Source organism: Geotrypetes seraphini, chromosome 2 (assembly GCF_902459505.1).
Source record: "Geotrypetes seraphini chromosome 2, aGeoSer1.1, whole genome shotgun sequence".
NCBI classification, from domain to species: Eukaryota; Metazoa; Chordata; class Amphibia; order Gymnophiona; family Dermophiidae; genus Geotrypetes; species Geotrypetes seraphini.
The window spans coordinates 471,466,494-471,486,924 of NC_047085.1; the positions used below are offsets into that span (position 1 = coordinate 471,466,494).

General features: G+C 42.5%; 1 protein-coding gene across 11 annotated transcripts in view; it reads left to right on the forward strand.

Annotated features, from left to right (window-relative positions):
• Window positions 1–20,431, forward strand: part of KMT2C (lysine methyltransferase 2C) — an 803,286-nt gene that overhangs the window by 462,523 nt on the left and 320,332 nt on the right. For all 11 annotated transcript variants that reach the window (XM_033931655.1, XM_033931654.1, XM_033931660.1 and 8 more), the window contains 2 exons: window positions 9,826–9,935; window positions 14,238–14,303. In XM_033931655.1, coding sequence (XP_033787546.1) covers window positions 9,826–9,935; window positions 14,238–14,303 — 176 coding nt within the window. The remainder of the gene's footprint in view (window positions 1–9,825; window positions 9,936–14,237; window positions 14,304–20,431) is intronic.

Below are 20,431 nucleotides of genomic sequence, written 5' to 3' on the forward strand. Positions count from 1 at the left end.
GCTCCGTCGGTGACGTCACCCACATGTAGAGAATATCTGCCTGCTGTCCCTGGATAACACCTGTTACGTTAATAACTGTGCTTTATGAAACCACATTATGGCATATTATGAAAACATGTTCTAAAAAAACTGTATGCTAAAAATGGTATATTTAGAAAGTATAGAATCATTTATAAAAAGTTTTGAAATATGAATTATCATGTGAATGGGCATACCAAGATAGAAAATAGAATAAACATATTAAATGGCTTCATCAGAATGCACAAGCATCAAAAAGACAGAGAGCATCATTTATAAATTAAACTCTACACCTAATACATGATACATAATTTATTAAAAAATGCATTATAAAAACACGTCATAAAATAGCTAATGCACATATTATATGTCAGCAATTAAAAACTCTGTAAATATAAAAAGGTGCACTCAAGGCAAAGTTAATATAATTTAATTTTAAGTTGCTTTAACTGATTTGCAATAATATCACAGAGTGAATTATAACCCTGTTCATTGAAGAGCTAATTGCATTTAAATAAATATGTGCTAAAGACCTAATGTGTGAAAAAATATCTTTCATATCATTTGCTATCCCCTCCCTGTTCCGTCCCCGTGAGCTCAGTCCCTTTCCCGTCCCCGCAAACCATCTGATCCCATCCACACAAGCCTCAAATAGTTTTATACTGAACTTATTTTCTTAAAGTATAAAAAGAAACAATATTCTGTAGAATTATCATTATATACAGTAAATCAAAATTCTGACTGTTGAACTTGAGAAAGAGATGTTCAGATGGCAGGGATTTGTTTATAAATTTTTATCAACACAACTAATATACTACTTTATCCTAAAGCAAAGAAAATAAATATAAATTTTTTTCTACCTTTGTTGTCTGGTTTCTGCTTTCCTCATCTTCTCCTCATTCAATTCCTTCCATCCACTGTCTGCCTTCTCTCTGCCTCTTCCATTTGTTCTGTTACTGTGCCTGTCCCCACCAAGCCTAAACCATCCGCTAATACATCTTTTATGCTGCCTTCTTACCAAACTGCAACAGTATCAATTATAGTCTTAAGTAAGACATTGACAAGCATAACCACCATAATATTTCAATGTCCCATAAATTCTTTATATGAAATATGTAAATCCTATTTAGGGCTTCAGATTTGCCATTTGGCGCCACACAGAAATGTGTGGCGCCAAATGGCAAATCTGAAGCCCTAAATAGGATTTACATATTCCATATAAAGAATTTATGGCACATTGAAATATTATGGTGGCCTTCTTACCAAAGGCATTTTTCAACAAAATCATCTGCTCCTCCTAGAATGCATTAGAAAAAAACAAAAGCAACAACGACTGCACCTCAGAAGCCACCTCAGTCTTTTTGACGGGCTTCTAGAGAGCATACTCAATATTCCTCTGTCCCAGTCTCTGCCTTAACCAATTGGAGGTTGACGCCAACTCTTATCACCGTTGAGAGTTGATAACCTCCGACCTCTAGGCTCTAAACATTCAGGAGGGATACTCTCTTCATTTTTGTCACCATCCCTCTGGATCATCTTCCAAGAGAGTCTGCTTTTAGTCCTCAGCAGATGTCCCTTCTTCTTCAAGAGCTAGACTCTCTTCTGCTCCTCAGTGCAATAGAGACAGTTTTCATCTACTCAAAAGAACCGGGGGTTTTACTCCCGGTATTTTCTTGCTCAGAAGAAGATGGGATGTCTCTGACTTATTTTAGATCTCAGAGATCTCAGCAAGTTTCTAGTAAAGGAAAAGTTTCAAATGCTGTTCTGGCAACTTTATATTCCCTTTTAGATTGCAATGACTGGCTATGCTCTCTGGATCTCAAAGAGGCCTACACTCACATTCCAGTGCATCCAGCCTCCAGGAGATACCTCAGATTTCAGGTGGCTCACCACCATTATCAATACAAAGTTCTCCGTTTCGGCCTTGTATTAGCTCCCAGAGTGTTCACCAAATGCCTGGCAGCAGCCTTATGTTCTCAGGATCTCCAAGTACTTTCCTACCTGGACGACTGGCTCATCAAGGATCCTTCCTTGCAGGGGGTGACCTTAGTGACTTAGCAGACCATCCTCTTCCTTCAACAGTTGATGTTCATAATCAATTTTCCCAAATCCCAACTTCAGCACTCTTAGAAGCTACAATTTATAGGAGCTTTCCTCAACACCATTCAGCTCAGGGCTTTTCTTCCTCGACAACATCAAGACACGTTGCCTCAACTTTTTCATCAATTTTCTCATCTTCAATCCATCTCAGCCAGATATATGATGGTTCTTCTGGGTCACATGGCTTCCATGGTCCACGTAACTCCTTTTTTGAGGCTTCATCTCAGGACGCCCAATGATCTCTGGCATCTCAGTGGTCTCAGGCTCTTGACCCACTCTCGCAGCACATTTTAGTCGCATCGTCACTTCGACAGTCTTAGCTTTGCAGCAACACCTCTCTGATGCGATATCCATTTCAATAACTTTCATCAGGAACAAGGTGCGTTCAAAATAGAATACGCAACTGGCGCTACCCTGTTATTCCATTGATGCAAAGATTGTCAAGAGCATTTGAGCTCTCTAAAGTCGTCACTGAATTTCATCTCAATCGATTGTAGAAACATAGAACGATGACGGCAGAAAAGGGCTATAGCCCATCAAGTCTGCCCACTCTACTGTCCCACCCCATTAAGTCAGAGTGCTGCTCGACCCACGTAGAGATCCCACGTGGATGTCCCATTTATTCTTAAAGTCGAGCACGCTAGTGGCCTTGATCACCTGCACTGGTAGTTTGTTCCAGTGATCCACCACCCTTTCTGTAAAGAAATGCTTCCTGGTGTCACCACCAAATCTCCCTCCTCTGAGTTTGAGCGGGTGCCCCCTTGTGACTGAAGGTCCCTTAGGAAAGAATATGTCGTTTTCCACCTCGACACGACCTGTGACGTACTTAAATGTCTCAATCATGTCACCCCTCTCCCTGCGCTCCTCTAGAGAGTAGAGCTGTAACTTGCCCAGTCTTTCCTCGTATGAGAGACCCTTGAGTCCGGAGACCATCCTAGTGGCCATCGCTGGACTGACTCAGCTCGAAGTACATCTTTACGGTAATGTGGCCACCAGAATTGCACACAGTACTCCAGATGAGGTCTCACCATGGTTCTGTACAGTGGCATTATGACTTCAGGTTTATGGCTGACGAAGCTTCTATTGATACATCCCATCATCCGCCTTGCCTTGGATGAGGCCTTCTCTACTTGTTTGGCAGCCTTCATGTCTGCACTGATGATTACTCCCAAGTCCCGTTCTTCTGAGGTCGTAGCTAGTGTTTCTCCATTCAAGGTGTATGTTCTGCATGGATTTCTGCTGCCGAGATGCATCACCTTACACTTCTTTACGTTGAAGCCCAGCTGCCATGTTGAGGACCAGTTTTCCAACTTGATCAGATCCTGCGCCATACCATCCGTGAGATCGCTTTCATCTACTATATTACACAGTTTGGCGTCGTTGGCAAACAGCGCTACTTTTCCCTGAAGCCCTCGGGTCAAGTCCCTTATGAATATGTTAAAAAGGGATGGTCCCAGGACTGAGCCCTGCGGCACTCCGCTAGTCACCTCCGATGTCTTAGAGAGGGTGCCATTGACCACCACCTTCTGAAGTCTTCCACTCAGCCAATCATTGACCCATGCCGTTAGTTTCTCACCTAACCCCATCGATTTCATCTTGTTTAATAGTCTACGGTGTGGGACACTGTCAAACGCTTTACTGAAATCCAAGTACACTATGTCCAGAGACTCTCCCGAGTCTAGCTTTCCTGTCACCCAGTCAAAGAAGCTGATAAGATTGGATTGGCATGACCTGCCCCTAGTGAATCCATGTTGACAGGGATCCCTCAGATTCCCCTTATCCAATATCGTGTCTAATTTCCCATTAAGTAGAGTTTCCATAAGTTTACACACTATTGACATGAGACTTACTGGTCTGTAATTTGCAGCCTCCGCTCTGCAACCCTTTTTGTGCAGAGGAACAACATTGGCAGTTTTCCAGTCCAGGGGGACTCTCCCCCTACTTAGGGAGAGATTGAAGAGCATGGCTAACGGTTCCGCCAAAACATCGCATAGCTCTCTGAGCACTCTTGGGTGCAGATTGTCCGGTCCCATGGCTTTGTTCACCTTGAGTCTTGACAGTTCTTTGTAAACATCAGCTGGTGTGAACTCAAACTTCTGAAATGGGTCATCCATGCTTTGCTTTGCATCCAGCCGAGGCCCGTGCCCTGGTGCCTCGCAGGTAAAGACTGAACAGAAGTAATCATTCAGTAGTTTGGCTTTATCAGAATCAGTTTCCACATAATTCCCGTCTGGCGTTCTAAGGCGTACTATCCCGTTTGTGTTCTTTTTCCTGTCGCTAATATATCTTAAGAAGGATTTGTCCCCTTTCTTGATGTTCTTCGCTAGAGTTTCTTCCATACGAAGTTTGGCCTCCCTGACTGCTGTTTTGACCGCTGCAGACTTTGTCCTGTATTCAACGTTTGCTTCTTTTTCCCCCATGCGTTTGTATGATAGAAATGCTCTTTTCTTCTCCTTGACGAGGAATGATACCTCATCTGTGAACCATTGGGGTTTCCTTTTTCTTTGTTTGGTTACCGATTTTATGTAGCGGATAGTTGCCTCATGAAGGATCGATTTCAAGGTTGTCCACATAGCTTCCACATTACCAGTTACTTCTTGAACCTGCAGCGTCTGGTAGACGAAATCTCCCATGCGTGCGAAGTCAGTGCCCCTGAAATTGAGTACCCTTGTTTTTGTTTGTGATCTAGGGAAGCCTATCTTAAGGTTAAACCATACCATGTTATGGTCACTGGTGGCTAGCGTCTCTCCCACCAAGACGTCCGAGACGCTTTCCCCATTCGTAAGTACCAGGTCCAGGATGGCCTGGGCCCTAGTGGGCTCTAGTACCATTTGTTTGAGCCGTACTCAAACATGGACGTTAATATCCTCCTGCTATCACAAGTTGTCGCTGATAGTGTGTTCCAGTCTACATCAGGCATGTTGAAGTCTCCTAATAGAACAGCCTCCCCCCGTAAGGTGATATTCTCAATGTCTTCAATTAATTCTGCGTCCTTTTCCTCCAATTGTCTCGGAGGTCTGTATACCACACCAAGGTACAGGCATTTTTCTTCACCTCTGGCCAAGTTTACCCAGATGGATTCCCAAGTATACTTGACATCTGTGATCCTGGTTGTCTTAATGTTCTCTTTGATATAAAGTGCTACCCCACCACCTAACTTACCCTCTCTATCTTATCTAATCAGGTTGTATCCTGGTATGGTTATATTCCACCCATGAGAGTCTGTGAACCATGTTTCGGATATTGCTACTGTCTGCATTAACTATTTCTGTTTCTAGTTCTAGAAATTTATTCCCTAGGCTGTGTGCATTAACATACATAGCTCTCCACTCTCTGTTTGCTAAGCTCCTGTTGTGAGCCACCCATTTGAGTCAAATTGTCTCCTAGCGATTCGTTTGCAGTAAGGGTAATTACCTCAGACCTAGAAGCGTAATGTTGGTTCGCTACATCAGGATTGCTACTTACTGCTCCGGTGTAAAAGTGGGTACCCACCCCCGACTTACCTAGTTTAAAGCCCTTCGAAGTAGGCGGGCTAGTCTGTGTCCGAAGACATTCTTACCTCTGTTGGTCAGGTGGAGTCCGTCTGGTCCTTGTAGTCCCTGTAGTGTCTCTCCGTGATTCAGGAATCCAAAGTTCATCTCCTGGCACCATCGTTGTAGCCACTCATTCGTCTTCAGGATGCGTTCATCCCTGTCCCTTCCTCTGCCCCTAACAGGAAGAATGGAAGAGAATACTACCTGTGCTCCTATCTGCTTCAGCCTCTTTCCCAGAGCTCCGAAGTCTCTCGCTATGTCCTCCAGGGTGTTCTTGGCAGTGTCATTCGTTCCGACGTGGATGAGCAGCATGGGGAAGTGGTCCTGGGGCCTGAGAAGTCTATCGAGACAGGTGGTCACGTCTCTTATTCTGGCTCCAGGCAGACAGCAGACTTCCCTCGACTGCATATCCGGTCTGCATATTGGTCCCTCGGTGCCCCTCAACATGGAGTCCCCAATGGCTATTACTCTACGCTTCTTTTGGGGGTGTCGATCCATCATCCCCGGAGATGGAGAAGTGTGTTGATCCTGGTCCACGTCGGTAGTCTCTTCCTGCAAGACCTGGAATCTGTTCTTCAGGCTCAGCTGTGGAGTCGATGTGGAGCTGCCCTGGTGAGAGAAAGAGTGAGAAGGTGAGGAGATTGTAAATCGGGGGGAGGTCTCCTACGTTTACCTGTGGAGGAGGTCACTAACTGCCAGGAGTCAGTGTCTCCATCCATCTCCTGAACTGCAACAGTTGGTTTCTTTGTCGGCGGCCCTGGAGTCATCAAGGGTGATCCGTCACGGGCCCGTTCTGTGATTTGGGATAGTTCCTGCACTATCCCATCGATGTAGGCCTCATCCTCTCTAATGCCTCTCAGACGTTTCACCTCCTCCCTAAGGCTTCTTAGTTCCTGCATGATGTCTTCATCCCGCTTTCATGAGTTGTACATAATATTATATAGGAATGTGCTTTCTAAGTAAGTACAACAGGATATGTTTTAGAATTGGGTTTATAGACAGCGATAGGAGAGTCAAAATTGATAGATAATTTTGAAGTTTGTCAAATTGTACTTCCAGTATTTTTTTCCCAAGCCCCACTCTCATGCTGGAGAAGTGGCTCCTCATACTCTGAATTGCAAGCATGCCTTAGCTTATTACTTGCATAGAACTCAGCCGCATCGGACATCTCCTCAACTTTTTTATCTCTTTTGATCCTAACAAATTGGCATGTCCTGTATCCAAGTGCACTATTTCCATTTGGTTGGTGGCTTGTATCTCATTCTGTTATGCTCAAGCTGCACTGCAACTGTGGAGTCCTGTCACAGCCGATAAAGTGCGAGCTATGGTAGCTTCAGTTGCTTTTCTCTGCTCTATCCCAATTGATGAGATCTGTAAAGCTGCTATTTGATCCTCAGTTTGTACCTTCACATCACATTACTGTCTGGAATCTTACACGGGTGATGTGTTCATCATCGGCCTGTTAAAAATTAATTTGCATACGTCACTTTATCAAGACCGATGATGAACACATCACCCCAGTAAGGGCACGAAAAAACTAATAAGTAGTGTCTTGGGTGTTTGAGGTCTGGTAATAAAATCTACTTGATATGAGTTTGTTCTCTATTAGATGCAAGTTAGTTTATTGAACAACTCTGAATTTTTTCCATACACAGTTGATTTGTGTACCAACACTCCCTCCATTCCATTTGACTTAGCTAGGGAGGCCCACAAGTGAGAATATGCTGCCTGCTTGTCCTAGGATAAAGCAGTTTCTTACCATAGAGACAGCAGGCAGATATTCTCCCACCCTTCCACCTCCTCTGGTTGGCTTCTTAGCTGGCTTACCAAACTTACTCTTAAGCCTATCACATCTTAACTTCATTTCAGAGCTTCCTTTCAAATGAAAGAGACTTGACTCATGCACATTTACAACACATAGACATTTAAACTTCTCTCAAGAACACTATTGTAGTGACAAAAAATCCAAAATTTCAAAAAATGTCACTCACCAGCAGTGGGTTACCACAATAAGATCTAACATTAAGATATAAAACAGGTAGAGAAAAAGCCTCAAAAACATGTATCACGCATCAATCTTTGATGATTTTTAGCTGGCGTTGTTATTGTCATCGGCAAAAAACTCACACCATGTAACAATGTTTAAAGATCTACAGGGGGAATAACCCACTACTGTGCACAGTAATCAAAAAAAATTTTCAAAACATGATAATACTTTTTATTATTGGTTTTGCTTTTGCTTCTGCTTTTTTCAGCATGTTACACTTTAAAGCTTTGTAGCTTGAAAACTTTTGTAAAACTATTTATAAAAATGATAAAAATGTTTAAACAATAGTAAAAAGTATTATCACATTTTGAAAATTTTTTTAGATTACTATGCACAGTAGTGGGTTGCCTTGATATATTGAAAACAAATTCATCAATCAGATAACATGGCAATAAATCATAAAGCACCTTATAACAAAAACAGCCAAATTTGAAAACTAACCTGGCCTCTAGAAATAATGTGATCCAGTTTTTTCAAATTAAAAATCAATTGTACTGTGGAGTTCTGAATTAACTACAGTTTCTGAAAATCTTTTTGGTTAGACCGGCGAAATAGACTGTATTACAATAGTCCGATTTCTTTTTAGAACTATAATTCTAATCTAATCTAATCTTCAGTTTATATACTGGATCATTTCCCGAAGGAGCTAGATTCGGTTTACAGTTTATTTAAAAAATGGAATGACATAATAATAGGCCATATGGAGAAAATACTATTAGTTAAGATTAGATAAATATTTAGAAAGCTGAAAAATAAAATATACTTTGTTACAGTTTGTCAGCTGGTAATCTTGGATACTATTGCGTAAATAGCCAAGTTTTTAAATCTTTCCGAAATTGATGTAACTGACCTAATAGTCTTAAAGAATCTTGGAGTTTATTCCAAATTGCCACCAGTTTGAATGCCATAGATTTACTAAGCTTCCCAGTACATTTAAGTCCTCTACAGGATGTAAATGATGATTTATAAATTGTTGTAATCCTTGAGTGACAGGATCTAATAGCATTCCAACATAGAGGAATTGAAGGATCGAATATTCCATAGAGGAATTTAAAGACAACATATGCACACTTGAAATGTATCCTATGGTAGACCGGAAGCTATTGAAGCTTCCTCAATAATGGGGATACATGGTCGTACTTTCTCTTACCAAAGATAAGTTTAGCCGCTGTATTCTGTATAAACTGTAATCGATCTAGACTACCCTGTTTAATACCCAAATAAACAGTTACAATAGTCCAACTGAGCAAGCACAGTGGACTGTACCAATAATGAGTAGTGTTCATGATAGAATAATGACCTAACTTTTCTCAGCATGTGCAAACTGAAGAAACATTTCTTTGCCAAAGAGTTTATCTGGTCATTAAAAGGGAAGAATCCAGAATAATACCCAACACTCTATAGAGGTGAAATCAAGTTGTAATAAAATGCCTAACTTCAATACGATATTAACAGGGATAATTTCTAGTTGCTAGGACTCGAACACAAGTTGATGGCATTTAACAGCAACAGTAGTCCAAAGCTGATAAAAGTAAAGATTGCACCAATAATTGAAAAGCGTAGTCGTGAAAAAGCCCTTAATTAACGTGATTTCTATAGTACAGAGAAACCCTTTTTTTTACTACAGCATCCACTTATGCTCACATAGTAAGATGTCCAAGAGGACTAATATTTTTAAAGTAGAAAGAATAGGATATTGTACATCATGTGATGACACAATTCTCAGTTTAGTTGGAGTAGCAAAGAACAATTTGGTTTTATTTGAATTTAGTTTCAGTTTACAGATGGCTCCTTACATTTTTCAGAAATACTATAAAGGAAACCAAAAGAAAGTAATTTAGGAGCTTCTGCCCTCTGAACTGAAGAAAACTGGTATGATTGTCATATAGGTATGATAGATAGATTGTATGCCCTCCAGGACAGATAGGGAAAAATGCTTAGACAACCTCCATTGATGGGTGGTATATAAATAACTTAAATAAATATAGCATGCACAGATGCTCTTATAGCATTGCATATAAATTGAGATCATAAGTTTGAAATTAGTAGTCACATTTTTTCGTGCTTTGTGCCTCTGGAAAGTACCATATGACTATCTAGGAAATGTTTCTTTTCATTTTGTTTTAGATGGATACATGCAAGCTGTCAATGCCTAAACACCGAGGAGGAAGTAGAAAATGCAGCCGATAATGGGTTTGACTGTACCATGTGTAGACCATACATAACACCAACTCATGGTAAGAGAGATTACATTTTTAATTTTAATGATGTAAGATGATGACTTCCAGTCTTTTTTAGCCTTATTTTGTTCATTTTACTGTTACCTATTTAGAACTATGGATTTTGCAGAATACAAATTTTTAAAATAAAATATGAAAAATATTTCACCATTTCATAATATGTGGAATAACATGTACTTGAATGCTCTATTTTTTACTTGAATGCTCTATTTTTTAGATATACATTGTTTTCATTTATTTTCAAACCCATGAGTTATTTTTGCACATCTTATTTCTCAATGTCCCAGTAGGATAAATAAGTCCATAAGAAATAAAATATTTGGGTTATTAGGTTAAAACTGTATATTTTATAAGAACATCATTTCTTAGTATTAACAATTCAGTTTATTGGACCAAAACTTCAGATGACACAAGTATCCAGGTGAAATGAGCTAGCAGGTAGTGAATTCATAACTCACTTAGACTTGCTTTTCAAATGTTGTATGTATAAAATCAGGCCATTTTTTCTCTGAGTGGCTAGATTTTATGTATATAAAAATGAGCCATCACAGGAACAGGGATGAAAAGGACACAGGCTTTATACATTTAACAGTGTTTAGACAACATATCAGCCTTAAAGAATGTCACTTGCCATAGGCAGCAGTAGTGGTACAGGGCTTAGAATGTGACCATAAAGGAAAAAAACGGTGGGTTAAGAGCAGTTGGCCAGTACAGGTCGCAAAATAGCAGCTGATGTAAGACCTGAAGAATCAGGAGGCTGGCAGCTAGCAAGGATTGGCCCCTAGATTAGGCAGGAAGCAATGGAAGAGTATAGCAGGACCTGGAAGAGAATGTCTCTGCTTAGAAAGTAGAGATTGAAGCAAAGCAGCAAGAGACAAATAAATAGCACAGAATGGTACATTAAAGTGATATGCTACAGAGCACTGGGCAAAATGGGTTGCCTGGATGAATCTCTCCTTCTTTGTCAGGAAGCTCAAAAGATATGGCTGTGGATGACCACTCGAAATATCTACCTGAAATAGTCTACATTCAGGGAGAACAGAATTGCTTAGCAGACAAGCTCAGCAGAATTCTTCAACCTCACGAATGGACACTCAACTCTGCAGCTCTCCATCCCATCTTTGCTCAATGGGGCACTCCTTAAAGTGGACTTGTTTGCATCTCCTCACAACAAACTGCTCCAATTCTGCTCCAGACTTTACTATCCTCATCGTCTGGAAGTGAATGCATTTCTGCTGGATTGGACACGCAAGTTTCTGTATGCATTTCCACCTACTCCTCTCATTCTAAAGACTTTCAAAGTCAAGCAGGAGGCCACCACCATGATTCTCATAGCTTCTTGGGCCCTGGCAGCCTTGGTTCTTCCTTTTACTTCAACTCAGTTCCAGGGAACCCATTCTTCTGCCGATATTTCCATCTCTTCTTACATCCCAACCTTTGGTCTCTACACCTGACAGCTTGGTATCTCTCAGGCTAAATGCAGCTGAGCTTCACCTTTCTCAGCCAGTGAGACGTACTTTAGAAGTCCCTAGAAAACCAGCCACTCAACAATGTTATCAGCAGAAGTGGACTGTTCTCTCCTCCTGGTGCCTTCTTCATCACTATGATCCGCAATCCATTTCAGTTTCTCTGGTGCTGGATTATCTTCTCCATTTGTCTGATTCTGGGCTCAAGTCTATAGCTATCAGAGTCCATCTCTAGCGCTATTACTGCTTTTCCCCAGCCAGTTGAGAGTAAACCTCTCACTGCTCATCCTTTGGTCTCCAGATTCATGAAAGGACTTTTCAATGTGAAACCACCTCTCAAACCTCCTTCAGTAGTCTGGGCCCTCAATGTGGTTCTTTCCAGTTTAATGAAGCCTCCATTTAAACCAATGTCGACGGCTCATTTCAAGTACCTTACCTGGAAAGTTGTTTTTCTTATCTTGCTCACTTCTACAAGGAGAGCCAGTGAACTTCAAACATTAGTTGCAGATCCACCTTTCACAGTGTTCCACCATGACATAGTTCTGCACACCATGACATAGTTCTGCACACACATCCAAAGTTTCTACCGAAAGTGGTCACGGAATTTCATCTAAATCAATCAATTGTACTTCCAGTGTTTTTCCCTAAGTCTCACTCTCATTCTGGGGAAGCGGCTCTTCATACTTTGGATTGCAAGCGGGCTTTGGCTTACTATCTCGACAGAACAAAGCCAAAGATTCTCCTCAACTTTTCGTCTCCTATGATCCTAACAAGTTGGGGCATCCTATTTCCAAGAGAACGATTTCCAACTGGTTGGCTTCCTGCATATCGTTCTGTTATGCTCATTCTGGATTGCAACTGAAGAGTCATGTCACAGCCTATAAAGTTAGAGCTATGATAGCTTCAGTAGCTTTCTTTAGATCTACCCCTATTAAGGAAATATGTAAAGCTGCCACCTGGTCCTCGGTTCACACATTCACCTCACATTACTCTCTGGAATTTTTCTCCAGACAGGAAGGGCACTTCAGCCAGTCAGTATTACAAAATTAATTTTCCTAAAAGACCATACATAACACCAACTCATGGTAAGAGAGATTACATTTTTAATTTTAATGATGTAAGATGATGACTTCCAGTCTTTTTTAGCCTTATCTTGTTCATTTTACTGTTACCTATTTAGAACTATGGATTTTGCAGAATACAAATTTTTAAAATAAAATATGAAAAATATTTCACCATTTCATAATATGTGGAATAACATTTACTTGAATGCTCTATTTTTTACTTGAATGCTCTATTTTTTAGATATACATTGTTTTCATTTATTTTCAAACCCATGTGTTATTTTTGCACATCTTATTTCTCAATGTCCCAGTAGGATAAATAAGTCCATAAGAAATAAAATATTTGGGTTATTAGGTTAAAACTGTATATTTTATAAGAACTTCATTTCTTAGTATTAACAATTCAGTTTATTGGACCAAAACTTCAGATGACACAAGTATCCAGGTGAAATGAGCTAGCAGGTAGTGAATTCATAACTCACTTAGACTTGCTTTTCACCATCCCATCAAAGAATTCTATTATACCAGGAAAACTAACTTCGCCGTAGTCGCCCCAACTTTATGGAATGCCTTGCCATCTCAACTCGGCCACAAAAATCTTCTTGACAAATTCAAGACTAAACTAAAAACGTCTTATTTCAAGATGCATTCCACAGCTTCTAAACTTCTCATTCTGAAAAGTCTACCAACCACTTTTAAGAAGCGACCCAATCCCTAATGTTACATCCCTTTTCCCTTCCTTTTCTTTTTAACTCAGTTTTTTTTGTTTTTTTTTTAACGATGTAATTATCTACCCCTTTCCCTTTCACGCCCACTTTCATGTTTGTCTATGTAAAATGTCTTTTAATGTTCACTCTCCCCCTCCTATAAGTATTATTTTAATCTTTTATTTTATTTTAGCATTGTAAACCGGCTAGATACTTGTCGATGGTCGGTATATTAAAAATAATAAAACTTGAAACCCACATGTGAGAATATGCTACCTGCTTGTCCTGGGATAAAGCACAGTTACTTACTGTAACAGGTGTTATCCAGGGACAGCAGGCAGATATTCTCACAACCTACCCACCTCCCTGGGTTGGCTTCTTAACTGGCATACTGAACTGAGAGACCGTGTGCCCACATCAGGCGGGAAAGCACTTGCGCATGCGCAGTGTGGGCTATCGCAAACTTTCTGAAAGTCTTAAAGTGGCTATGCACTTTTAAAGTGTCCGTACCATGGCTCTGTCAGTGACGTCACCCACATGTGAGAATATCTGCCTGTTGTCCCTTGATAACACCTGTTACACTAAGTAACTGTGCTTTAGTATTCAGCCAAATAGTAAAATATGCTATTCAGTACAGCTCTGATTTAAATGTCCATTGCTTCTATCTAGGTACAACTTCTACTAGATTGTCCCTACTATTTTGTAAGATCTCATAGATGATTTCAATATTTTATTAAGACATCTATGTGTCTTTATAAAATAGGCTAAAAATAGGTGTTTGCATGGCCTTCACACATAGGTGACCTGTTATGAAAATACCTCCATTATGTCTTATGGATTGTCTATTGCACAAAAATTTTCTTATTGTGTATTTATTGTCTTTTTTGCTGCAATGGTATAGTTATTTTTACAAAGTTGTCTTTGTAACAGATATGATGAATCTCTGCTTGTTTTATCCTAAAATAGAAACTTATTTTCATTAGTTTTAAAATTGTTTACCCTTTTTGTTTAATGAATTGCTCCATTATACTGAGATTACAGGAATATATTTTTCTCTTTTAGTGCCTTCCACAGATGGCTGTGAGTCGCCAGTAGTAGCACATATTGTCACAAAAGTAAAAGAACCAGGTAAAAAAAAAAAAGAAAGAAAATCCTGAATGCTGATGCTCTTATTATTATTTTTATATAAATATTAAAACCAAATGTTACTAAGGGGTCCTTTTGCTAAATTGCAGTAAGCACTAGCACACAGTTCTTCAACCGCTGGTCCGTGGACCGGTGCCGGTCCGCAAAAAAATCTTGCCAGTCCGTGAAGGATTCAGGTCCCCACCGCAACAAAAGGTGCTGGCATTAGCTGACATGCAACTTTCTGTTGGCGTCACTATGCCAGCATATGTCTCCTGCTCCTGCCTTTGTCTCCACACCCCCAGAACAGCGGCAGCTCTGTGCTTTTAACTTTGGCACACAGCTTCCCCTAAGCAGTATTTTAGCCATGGATTCATGAGACAGCCTTGGGGCCTTTGCTAGACCGGCCCACTTCGATGATGCGATGTGGGTCGGCCTACCAAAGGCCCCGAGGCTGCCTCATGAAACCGCGGCTAAAATACTGCTTAGGAGCAGCTGTGTGCTGAAGTTAAAAGCCCACAGAGCTGCCACTGGCCTACAGAGAGGAAACATTTTGCTAGAGAGGGAAGGGAGAAGGGGTACTCCTGGACAAGGGAGGGGAAAGGGGTACTGCTGACAGGGGGGAAAGAGAAGGGACTAGAGTTACTGTTGGATAAGGGGAGGAGGAAAGGGAGAAGGGGTACTCCTGGACAAGGGAGGGGAAGGGGATACTGCTGACAGGGGAGAAGGGAAAGGGAAGGGACGAGAGTTACTGTTGGATAAGGGGAGGAGGAAAGGGAGAAGGGGTACTCCTGGACAAGGGAGGGGAAGGGGTACTGCGGGACCAAGCGGAGACTGATGATGTAGAAGCTAAGTGGTTAACACTGAAATCAACCATACATGAAGCAACTAGCCGCTTCATAAAATCAGTAAATAAACGACAAAGAAACAATAAACCCCAATGGTTAACCGCGGAGATCTCGCACCTCATTAAGGAGAAGAAAAAAGCATTTCTCTCCTACAAGCACACAGAGAAAAGAGAGGCAAAAGTAGAATATAGGACCAGGTCTACAGCGGTCAAAATGGCAATTAGGGAGGCAAAACTTCGAGTGGAAAAAATTCTGGCAAAAAACATTAAAAAGGGGGACAAATCCTTCTTCAGGTATATTAGTGACAGAAAAAGGAACACAGGCGGGATAGTACGCCTTAGAAGACCGGACGGAAGTTACATGGAAGCAGATTCCGATAAAGCCGAACTACTGAATGAATACTTCTGCTCAGTCTTCACCTGTGAGGCACCGGGACACGGTCCGCAGTTGAAGGCAACACAAAGCACAGAAGACCCGTTTCAGAATTTTGAGTTCACACCAGGTGAAGTTTACAGTGAACTGGCAAGACTCAAGGTGAACAAAGCCATGGGACCAGACAATTTGCACCCAAAAGTGCTCAGAGAATTGAGCGATGTCCTGGCGAAACCGTTGGTTGAGCTATTCAATCTCTCCCTAAGTAAGGGGAAAGTTCCCCTGGACTGGAAATTAGCTAATGTCGTTCCTCTGCATAAAAAGGGTTGCAGGGCAGAGGCTGCGAATTATAGACCGGTGAGTCTCACATCAATAGTGTGCAAACTCATGGAAACACTAATTAAAAGCAAATTGGACACGATCTTGAATGAAGGGAATCTTCGGGATCCCAGTCAGCATGGATTCACCAAGGGTAGGTCCTGCCAATCCAATCTCATCAGCTTCTTTGACTGGGTAACAAGAAAGTTGGACTTGGGAGAGTCTTTGGACGTCGTGTACCTGGACTTCAGTAAAGCTTTTGACAGTGTCCCACACCGCAGGCTGCTAAGCAAGATGGAATCGATGGGGTTAGGAGAGACACTAACTGCATGGGTCAATGATTGGCTGAGTGGCAGACTTCAGAGGGTGGTGGTTAATGGTACCCTCTCTAAAACATCGGAGGTGACCAGTGGAGTGCTGCAGGGCTCGGTCCTGGGTCCACTCCTTTTCAACATATTCATAGGGGATCTGACTCAAGGGCTTCAAGGTAAAATAACACTATTCGCCGATGACGCCAAACTATGTAATGTAGTAAGTGAATGCAGTTTACAGAATTATATGGTGCAGGACCTGCTTACATTGGAAAGTTGGTCCTCAACCTGGCAGCTAGGCTTCAATGCTAAGAAATGTAAGGTCATGCACCTCGGAAGCGGAAATCCATGCAGGACGTACTTCTTGAATGGAGAAACTTTAACTAGGACTTCAGCAGAACGAGATTTAGGAGTAATCATCAGTGCAGACATGAAAACTGCCAATCAAGTGGAGAAGGCTTCATCTAAGGCAAGGCAGATATTGGGTTGTATCAATAGAAGTTTCGTCAGCCGAAAGCCTGAAGTCATAATGCCGTTGTACAGGGCCATGGTGAGACCTCATCTGGAGTACTGTGTGCAATTCTGGAGGCCACATTACAGTAAAGATGTGCGCAGAATTGAATCGGTTCAACGGACGGCCACCAGGATGATCTCGGGGCTCAAGGGTCTCTCGTACGAAGAGAGACTGAACAAATTGCAGCTCTACACTCTTGAGGAACGTAGGGAGAGGGGAGACATGATCGAAACATTTAAGTACCTCACGAGACGTGTCGAAGTGGAAGATGATATTTTCTTTCTCAAGGGACCCTCGGCCACAAGTGGGCACCCACTCAAACTCAGGGGCGGAAAATTTCATGGCGACTCCAGAAAGTATTTCTTCACAGAGAGAGTGGTTGATCATTGGAACAAGCTTCCAGTGCAGGTGATCGAGGCAGACAGCGTGCCAGACTTTAAAAATAAATGGGATACCCATGTGTGATCCCTACGAGGGTCAAGATAAGGAAATTGGGTCATTAGGGCATAGACAGGGGGTGGGTAAGCAGAGTGGGCAGACTTGATGGGCTGTAGCCCTTTTCTGCCGTCATCTTCTATGTTTCTATGACAGGGGAGAAAGGGAAGAGACGAGAGTTACTGTTGGATATGGGGAGGAGGAAAGGGAGAAGGGGTATTCCTGGACAAGGGAGGGGAAGGGGATACTGCTGACAGGGGAGAAGGGAAAGGGAAGGGACGAGAGTTACTGTTGGATAAGGGGAGGAGGAAAGGGAGAAGGGGTACTCCTGGACAAGGGAGGGGAAGGAGGTACTGCTGACAGGGGAGAAGGGAAAGAGAAGGGACTAGAGTTACTATTGGATAAGGGGAGGAGGAAAGGGAGAAGAGGTACTCCTGGACAAAGGAGGGGAAGGGGATACTGCTGACAGGTGAGAAGGGAAAGGAAGAGAGTTACTGTTGGATAAGGGGAGGAAGAAAGGGAGAAGGTACTGCTGGACAGGGGAGGAGGAAAATTGGAAGAAAACAGCTGGCAGGGAGATTAGAGGAAGGGAAGGAGTCAGGATGGAATGGAGAGATCAGATGAGGGAAAGAGGAGAGACAGGAATGACAAAGTAGAGAGAGATTGATGCTGGGAAGGGGGGTCAGATGAGAAATAAGGAAAGAGGGACAAAGATGCTAGATCTGGTGTAGGAGAGAGGGGCATAGAAAGAACACAGATACCATATGGGAGGGGGAGAGTTCAGACAGTGGATGGAAGAGGCAGATGCTGAATTGAAGAGACAGAGGGCAGACGCTGGATGGAAGAGAGTGAAAAGACAATGAAAGCAGAAACCAGAGACGACAAAAGGTAGGAAAAAATAATTTTATTTCTATCTTGTGATTAGAATATATCCTATACCAAAATGGATTACATATTTCGTATGTCTCAGTTGACTGCAATGCGCCAGCACACATTGGGTATGTTCATGCATCGGTGGAAACCCTATCTTGACTGGAAGACTAGACGGGATGGTTAAACAACTTTAATTACTACCTTTTTTTTGTTCCTCTGTACCCCATGTTATGATCAACTTTCTTTGGGCTTCTTTCTACTGTTGATTTTGTATGCTGGTTGGGAGTTGAGGGGGGGGTGGCTCGGGAGGTTTAGAGTAGGGGGTTCAGCTCCTGGTACTGTTCTGTTTTCTTGCTCTTGATTGGTCTTGTTACGAAGAGCGCTGTTTCAACTGTTTGCTATGTACCAGTGATTTTGGTGTGTTTACTATTTTGTATGATTCTTTGAATTTTTCCAATAAAAAGTTTAAAACTCAAAAAAATAAAATAAAATAAAATATGTATCCTTCTAGAGCTGATGTTAGACATAACTGGGGAGTGCAAAGCCCAGGCAGTGCTTCTTTAGCTTCCAGCTGGCTTAGGGCTCTCTCTGACCAGGAGACAGTTGCCCTAGTCAGTGGCGTACGAGGGGGGGGGGGGGCAGGTCCGCCTTAGGTGCAACCTTAGGGGGGGTGCACAGCCGGACAGGTCCGGAAAATTCCTGGGCTGCGGCGGCATCGGCGCCCCCCCTGCCCCGTGACAGCATTCAAGTTCGGCCTCCTCCTCCTGGCATCAGCAGAACTTCAGATCGGCAACAGGTGCTCAGTCAAAAGCTTACCCTGACTCAGCTTCCTGTTTCCGCCCAGGCTTTTCAGTCAGGAGAAGCTTTTGACTGAGCACCTGTTGCCGATCTGAAGTTCTGCTGATGCCGGGAGAAGGAGGTCGAACTTGAGTGCTGTCGCATAGCAGGGGGGGGCACCGATGCCGCTGAGTGAAGTTGCGGAAGGGGGGGGCGCCGATGCCGCTCAGTGCCGTCGCGGGGAGGGTGGGGGGAGCCTTGCCGATCTTGTTGCCAAAATCTGAAAGGTGAGGGAGAAAGATGGGCCTGTGTTGGATGGAGAGACTGAGAGAAGGGGACAGATGATGGAAGTGGGGGAAAGAGAGAGAAGGAGCAGATAATGGAAGTAGAGAAAAGGGGGAGAGAGAAGAGAAGGGGCAGATGATGGAAGTGGGGAGAAGGGACAGATGATGGAAGCGGGGAGAGAGAAGAGGGCAGATGATGGAAGGAGGGGGGAAGAGAGAGAAGGGGCAGATGATTGAAGTGGAGAGAAGGGAGAGAGAAGAGGGAAGATGATGGAAGTGGGGGAAAGAGAGAAAGGGACAGATGATGGAAGTGGGGAGAAGGGGCAGATGATGGAAGTGGGGAGAGAGAAGAGGGCAGATGATGGAAGTGGGGAGAGAGAAGAGGGCAGATGATGGAAGTGGGTGAAAGAGAGAAGGGACAGATGATGGAAGTGGAGAGAAGGCATAGAGAGAAGAGGGCAGAGGATGGAAGGAGGGGATAAATAAAAGGAGGGCACATGATGGGGGAAAAGGATTGAGTTATGGAAATACTGGAGGAGATGAGGGAAAGAGGTGGAGAGCTGTAGGTAGACAGTAAAAAAGGAAATTGTTGAGAGGGTAGTAAGAACGTAATCTAGATGGATGCAGAAAATAAATTGAAAAGGAAAATGAGGGAAGAAAGGGATTGCAGAAGAGAGGTGTGGGAGAGGGAAGGAGAGGAGAGAGATGCCAGACCAATGGGGGTGAAAGGAGAGATGGAAAGGGAGGCATACAGTTTCTGGAAGGGGCATAGAAGGAGAGATGCCATATAGGGGCAGAGAGATAGCAGACAGTGGATGGAAGGAAGAGAGTAACAAGAAGATGAGGAAAACAGAAATCAGAGAAGACAAAGGTAGAACAAAAATTTTCTATTTATTTGTTGCTTTAGGAGACATGTGTCACTGTTTCTGTGGTGTTGCATTGTATGCAGAGTCCAGCTTCTTGCTGGTTCAATTTAACCTTTCTCTATGTATTTCTATTTTATCCCCCCTTTTACAAAACTGTGGAGCGTTTTTTAGCATCAGCCGTGGTGGTAACAGCTCTGATGCTCAGAATTCTATGAGAGTCAGAGCTGTTACCACCGTGGCTAAAATCCACACTACAGTTTTGTAAAAAAGGGAGGGGTTAGTTTGTGATGACATATTCCATACTAGGCGAAGGTATTTTCTGTGTTCTATGTGTTCGAAAGACATGGTTTTCTGTTAGGATTGACGGTGTAGAATTGATCTGTACTAGTCTGGCTTGTTTAGTTTTACAATGGGTGTATTGATGTTGTACTGCTCACTGCATATGTAAGATGCTGCCTTTTCCTAGGTACTCATATGTGACGTGTGGCTTGTTACTAAAAATCATATTTTTTTGTACAGATTGGGGGGGTGCC